This window comes from Oreochromis aureus, linkage group 10 (assembly GCF_013358895.1).
Source record: "Oreochromis aureus strain Israel breed Guangdong linkage group 10, ZZ_aureus, whole genome shotgun sequence".
NCBI classification, from domain to species: domain Eukaryota; kingdom Metazoa; phylum Chordata; class Actinopteri; order Cichliformes; family Cichlidae; genus Oreochromis; species Oreochromis aureus.
The window spans coordinates 12,322,397-12,329,331 of record NC_052951.1 but is presented as its reverse complement, the minus strand read 5'-3'; the positions used below and the strand labels follow the sequence as shown (position 1 = coordinate 12,329,331).

General features: G+C 40.8%; 1 protein-coding gene across 1 annotated transcript; it reads left to right on the top strand.

Annotated features, from left to right (window-relative positions):
- The first annotated feature begins 273 nt into the window (after positions 1-273).
- nlrc3l1 (NLR family, CARD domain containing 3-like 1) lies at positions 274-6,649 on the top strand. The gene is made up of 7 exons (XM_031752554.2): positions 274-327; positions 2,174-2,411; positions 3,456-3,554; positions 3,808-3,885; positions 3,992-4,097; positions 4,198-4,438; positions 4,565-6,649. The coding sequence occupies exons 2-7, from the start codon at positions 2,227-2,229 to the stop codon at positions 6,166-6,168; spliced, it is 2,313 nt and encodes a 770-aa protein (XP_031608414.1). The 5' UTR covers positions 274-327; positions 2,174-2,226; the 3' UTR covers positions 6,169-6,649.
- Positions 6,650-6,935: the final 286 nt, after the last annotated feature.

The window sequence follows — 6,935 nt, the reverse complement described above, 5'->3', positions numbered from 1 at the left end:
AATTCGCAGCTTCTAAGTACTGAGTCTATATTATGCCAACATGATATATAACATAATAATATGAAAAAATTCATTCAGATTTGTAATTATTTTTACTTTTGGAGTTTTACTTATATGTATCTGATTATTTTTGCAGCTTTTGGATGCATTTGATTTTTTAATACCTCTGTGTACTGTACTGCACCTCCACTACTCGTCTTTTTTCTCTTGATTTTCACATTTTATCCTGTAGGTGGTAGTGTAGGCCTAGTGAGGTGTGGTATATCCATAAGAAGAAGAAGAAACTTAAGAAGAAGAAGAAGAAGAAACTTCCAGTCACGGATAAGGGTAAGCTATTCGCTGTTCATTGCATGCTTTTAATGTAGCAATAATGTATTTATTTTATAAACAGTGAAATTACATGAGATGATTGAGTGTCGTGAAAGCATTTGTCGTCGTTTGGTTTAAAAGGCGTGTTCCTCATTCCCTGTTGGAGCCTTCTTATTGCGCTTCATCGAGTTAGCTTATGTAAATCCTTAAGTTCAACATCAACACGGCTAACATTAAATCAATCAGAAAGACATTATGAAAAGCCGCGGACATAATTTTATCATGGTATGTAGAGGCTGCTGTAGGTCAGACAGGTGACACGAGCTCCCATTTATAACATGACGAAAAGGAAAACGCAATGCGGAAGAGTTCCCAAAAATGTCTGCTTTATAAATGTAGACCTCAAACAGTTAGAGTAAGAAAGGCCAACAAATTCCTGTTAGCAAGCACATGGCTACAGTAGCGAAACAAGCTTCGCTTAAGCAGGAAGAAACCTGCGGCATGACCAGGCTCGGCGTGGGCGGTGTTCAGCTTGACAGATAGTAGGAATACATGTATAACAATAAACCAGAGTTACCTGCAGGAGTGCACAAAAGAGAGAGGGAGGGGACAAAGAGCAAAGACACAGCATATTAATAGACACTGGTACCAAAACTGCTTATTCTACAGGAGAGGGGCCTGATAGCTCCAGGCTCCACCTCCCAGTCTACTTTTCAAAACTCAAGGAAGTGCAAGTAAGGCAAAGTGCTAATGTGATATGAGACTTACAAATGTTAGCAAATTGTAATGCTGTGGGAAACGTGATCGCTTTGATACTAATAGCACCCTTTCTGCAGCTTGAATTGCAATAATCTAAAAAGTAACAAGTGCACCGTTATTTGTTTCTACTTTCCTATTTAGGACTTATTCCCATGAAAAATAAGTAACATGAGGGTGGGTGGCATCTAGTGAGAGACGTTTACACTTAGAAGCCAAAATTACAAAATAATGTGGGAGCTGTCCACCCATTTTCTTCCTATTATTCGGGGTTCACAGTGTGCCTGGAATCAGTGTATCTGATATCCCTGTGTTGGTGTTCTTTCTACATCACCATAATAACGTAGGTCCAGGATCAACATTGCAATTGACCAGCCATGTCGTTGTTGTCATAACTTTGCAATGTGAGGGAGAAGGAAAAAAATACTTTTGTTTGTATAAACTATATTGTGAAACAAATGGCATTTCAAGTTTTCTTAAGTAATTCATGCAGTGTAACAGATATATTATAGAGGCATATTTGCTTTTTGCCAAATTTAGGTTACTCATGTTGGTTTGCTACTGATAATTTTTAATAGCATTAGCTAACTTCTTGCCTAATGCTAAATGAATGCTCAGACGATGTGATTGGTCAGTTGCAATTCTGATCCTGGACCACAAGTGTTATGACGGTTCGAGAACAACAACAACACAACAATATCAGATCGTGTCCAGGAGCCTATCCCAGCAATCATGGGCAAGAAACGGGGTGCACTCTAGACAGGTCATCAGTCATCCTAACATGCATGTCTTTAGACTGTGGGAGGGAGCAGTAGCAGGTGTAGGGAGAACATGCACACTCCAAGGCACCAGCTGGCTAACCAACGACCTTCTTGCTGTGCTAACCCCTGCACCGCTATTCAAACCAATGTAGGAGCCAGTGTCAGAATATTTAAAAACACAGTCTTTTATGCTTATTAGTTACTTTCTCAAGACCTCTAAAGGAAAGTTGTATAATTTTCTTTTGGCAAGGCAATGTCAAAAGACTACTAAAGACATCTTTAATAGCAGAAACATGTTCAATAAGCAAGAGTAGAAAGCTTAATATCCGTCTCCGTTATTTCCCCAGGATTGTTCTTCTTCTTCTTATCAGTGCTGCTTACTGACCCTCTCCATGACATCATGAGCGACGTAGACGAAACGATGGCCACGCAATCAGAAGGCTCTTCCATTGGGGAAGCAGCTTCTGGAAGACAGGGAAGTGGGGTTGAGGAGGAGGTAGAAGATGAAGATGAGGACCTCTACTACATTCCTCCGAGAAGGCCTTCGCTTGACCTGGGACCCAGTCCAATGGACACAACCCACTGGTATGGAAAAATGTTTGACTTGCAACCCCTTCCTCTGCTTCTCTCACTCTAACACGGTGATTTTGTAGTGAAAAGTAATTTTAAGTAAGTAAGAAAAATTCCCCATTTTTCTGGATGATTTATGCTGACCTATGCTGTGACTGTCTGTAATTTCTTGGGTTACAATACATAAAAATAAGCATCACTCAGTTTGCAGTGGGATTTCAGAACTTGATGTCTTCAGCTTCAACCTGTCTATTTTTGGGTTGTGTACATGTACAACGTTACATGTTATACATATACATACATATTTTATATTTCATGCATCCATCTTTGACATCTTCAACTTAAATATGCGTAGAAAAGAAAACAAACTGTGTCCGGTCTTTGAACTTTTGGTTTAGTAACAGTGCATAAATACTCAGTTACATTCAGAAATGATTAAAAACCTAGTTACATGAAACTGTTAATCAATTAGTTATCAGCACAGGCTAAAGACAGGAAAATTGCACGCATCATTAATAGTGAGGATTTCACTGGGTTATTACCGGTCACACTACTAAGTGGTCGTGACTCTGCTGACAGGGGATTTCCCCCTCATACTTCAAGTCTGCTGAACTAGAATTTCGGGGCAAAATAGAGCACAGTTTATTTGTACTTTATGCATCAGCCTGTCTGCTCAATAAACTACAGTTTTCTGACATATATTGAAAGATATTTGCAGACAGTGAAGTTAAACTGGAAATATTGGAAACTCCAGTTGTTCTTGATTGTGTCATTGCTTGGCTGTTTTTGTGCGCAGGTGGGATTTTCGGTCTGCAACTTTGGCTGTCTTTTTGCTACATCACATATGCTGAGTCTTAGTAGAGTCACTCCAGTGAAGGAAAGCCCTTCCATCACGCATCATAATTGCTCAATATCCTCAGTTTGAATAGCTTAGACTTTTCTAGATAAGTGAATTTTGGGGAATTTTGAGGCTATTTTGCATAATGTCTGGAAATTTACTTGCCGTGTGGTCACTAAGTAACTAAAAAAACTGTCATTCTACCATTCCTTCTTTTTCAGGTTTTACGTGGACCAGGCCTTGTCTCCAGCTCAGAGCTACAGCACAATGACAAGCGAAGACTCAGCCAATTTGGAAGAAGACGACACCTCTTCCACAAGGTGCAAACAAGTCATGTCAGTTTTAATCAGAAAGCAATTTTTTCAAGGGGAAAAAAAACAAAAAAACTAAGTTGAACCAAAGTACTTTCCATTTAAAAAAGATGGATTAATAGTCCAAGCAGCCTATCCAAAAAATGCACATGCTTTTCATATAAGAATATTCAGAGGGGACGAAATCTGTCTCTGTTAAATTAATTCCTGGAAAGAGAGTGAAACACTTCATTTAAACACAGCTTTGTCTCCCTGTTTTTAGTGTCCGCCGACAGAGAGCAGATTCATACTCTAGCTGTTACTCCGTTGACAGTGACGACTGTGAAAAGAAGATTCGCAAGTAAGAAACACATCCATGGGTCAGAACTTGCACATGTTACTGCGTGTGGCTTTTTCCAGTATTGTCACTAAAATATTTTGCCGCATTTTCACTGTGACGTCACTAGGGTCAGGAGCAAAGAGGATGTCCCTGAATCTTCTGACACAAACAAGTTAATCGAAAACACAAGTGAGAATAGGCATCCATCTCTAACAATTTCATTCACTTTCAAGGTCAGTCACTGTTCTTTTTTTGCTTTTGTCCATTTTTTGTTAAAGATGAAAACAAGCACTATGTAGACATAATTATATTTCACTCCTTTTTTGGGTTTAGGCTATCTCAAAAACCCTTGGAAAGCTGTCAGAGTTTGACCTTAGGGCATTCAAAAGGATACTTTGGAAGTATTACCCGCAGTCGTTCAACACTCCTCCACAAAACACGGACCTAGTGGACCTGGTCGACCGCTTACTCGAGTGTTACAGCCTTGAAAATTCTTTCCAGATCACCAAAACCCATCTGGCCGAGATGGGGAAAAACAAGCTGGTCGAATATGTCGATACTTTGTGCCTCAGAAGTAAGTGCCCTTGAGTTTGCCTTAATGTCTTGTTTTGGCTGCTAATTTAACCTTAACAAAAGCAATGATGACACATCTTCACAAACTTCTTCATGTATGCACATTTTCTTTTCTTTTTTTTTTCAGATGAAGTACGCTACGAATTAGCCGAGTCTCTGAAGCAGAAATATGGTGAAGTATGTGAGGATTTTGGTGGTGAGAAGAGGCCCTTTGACGATGTCCATACTACTCTCAAAATTGTTTCCACGTGTGATAATGGCCCCAATATCGAACACGAGGTCATGAAAATAGGAAAGCTGGACAGCAACCAGGAAGCACCCAAGGAGATTTCCACTGCAGATATTTTAACTCCTAACTATCTGGAGACCTCAAGCTCAAGGTTTATATTGCTCACTGGAGTGGCAGGATCAGGGAAGTCTATGGCAGTCAGAAGGTTAGTCCTCGATTGGATCGAAGAACGAGCACACAAGCACGTGACTTTCTTGTTTCCTTTGCCATTCAGAGAACTCAAACAGTTTGAGGGCGAAAAACTTTCCTTGGCAGACATAGTTAAAAAACTCTACCCGGCAACAGAAAAACTGAGAGATGAGGATTACAGGTGCGACGAATGCCAAATGATGTTTGTCTTTGACGGACTGGATGAGTACCACTGGAAGATTGACTTTGAAAACACAGAGCTTCTGAGTGACCCCACAGATACCAGCAATCTGAAGGTCATCGTGGTCAACCTCATGAGGGCGAGGCTTCTTTACCGCGGCCTGTTCTTGGTTACTACTCGGCCATATGTACGCGCCTGCGTCCCATGGGATGCGCACTACGATGAGATAGAAGTACTTGGTTTCCGTGACACTCAACGGGACGAGTACTTTCAGAAGAGGTTTAAGGACTCAAACCAAGCAGCTCGAGTTATTGAATATATCAATTCTACCAAAACCCTCCGTGTCATGTGCCACCTGCCCTTGTTCTGCTCTATAGTGGCCAATGAGTGCCAGCGCATATTTAAAGAAAAGGGCACGCACGCAGAGCTGCCAAACGGCATCACCTACATGTACACAAAGCTGCTGTTTGCACTCCTGCGTCAGCATCGCAAATGGAGAGCTCCAGAAAACAGCGTAGATAAAGAGAGAGACTTTCTTATGAAACTTGGAAAGGTGGCCTTATCGATGCTGGAACAAGGCCAGTACAAGCTAGCACAGACTGAGTGGAAAGAACATGACATCAACGATCAGGAGGCAGTGCCCTACACAGGCCTGTGCACGCAGTATGTCACAAAGCCATACGTGCTGTTCCACGAGAATGTCTTGAGCTTTATCCACCCCACCATGCAGGAGTACCTGGCTGCTCTTTATGCACTGCTCACCTTTGCAAATCTCGGGAAGAACGTTTTCGAGGAGAAACTGAAAAACAAGGTTAAGGGGATGTTCAGGGGGCCCACACCCTCGGAGATGTACAAGAACGCTGTGGACAGGTGTCTGCAGTGCGAGGACGGCAGATTGGACATTTTCCTGCGTTTCCTGTTCGGAATGACACTTAAAACCAACCAGGAACTTCTGCAGCCCTTCTTCACCTCTCCCTTAAAGTGGCCAACTGCCACTGAAGATGCTGCTGCTCTCATCAGGAAGAGAATGAAAGACAGTCAGAATCCTGAGAGGAATAGAAACTTGCAGTGCTGCCTGAAGGAGCTGGGGTCGCGATCACTGGGCTCAGTATCCAGTTTAACTGACTGTTAAACACTGATGACTGCGTAGAATTATTCAAGTCCAAGTCTTCATTGAATTCAAAAAGCTGGCTGCACAGTGAGCTACAGTCTCTCTACATTATGACAACATGATCAGTGTTCAGCCAATGTAAACACTATTGAGTTTAAGGGAGCTAAACTAAGGGCGCAAGTGCTTATTTTTAGAATTTTAAAATCGTCAGACATAACAAGGATGTGTAAAGCGAAGATTTTAAAGAAGAAGAATGATGTGATGTTTGTTTTACAAAAGGTGTGAGATTAAGGTGCCTTATATTGGAAGTTTGGTTTTTTTACACAGTGCATCTAGGATTTTTGATCATGTGTAAAGTCTTTTGTCAAGTGTGGGGTTGTGTTGCTGCTGTTGCTGTGCCTGAAATGTGTTAGTCTAAAAAAATAATTTAACTTCTAAAATCTGCTTAAAAAAATAACATAGGGAGCATTATTATAATAAAAGTGTCTGACTAATGCTTTTACTCTGTGTTCATTGTAACTGCTTGTTGGCTGCTTGTATTATTTAGTTATTCATGCAGTATTCATGCAGTAATTACACATTTTTTGTTGTTTTTAGACAAACATGAACATATAACCATAATGTCAACTATGATCAAGGAGGAAAAAAAGAAAAAAGTGTTCTGAAAGAGGCAAAAAGCAGACAAGAATGGGAGATGAAGAGCCAAAAAGCTAAATATACACTGCTTGGCCAAAAAAAAGTCGCCACCAAAAAATAAAGGTCGCAGACTCTAATATTTCGTTGGACCG

Coding starts and splice junctions, on each gene's coding strand:
- nlrc3l1 (XM_031752554.2), top strand. CDS start 2,227: ATGAGCGACGTAGACGAAACGATGGCCACGCAATCAGAAGGCTCTTCC. Junction 3,886..3,991: donor TGTGAAAAGAAGATTCGCAA/GTAAGAAACACA, acceptor TGACGTCACTAG/GGTCAGGAGCAAAGAGGATG. Junction 4,439..4,564: donor CGATACTTTGTGCCTCAGAA/GTAAGTGCCCTT, acceptor TTTTTTTTTCAG/ATGAAGTACGCTACGAATTA.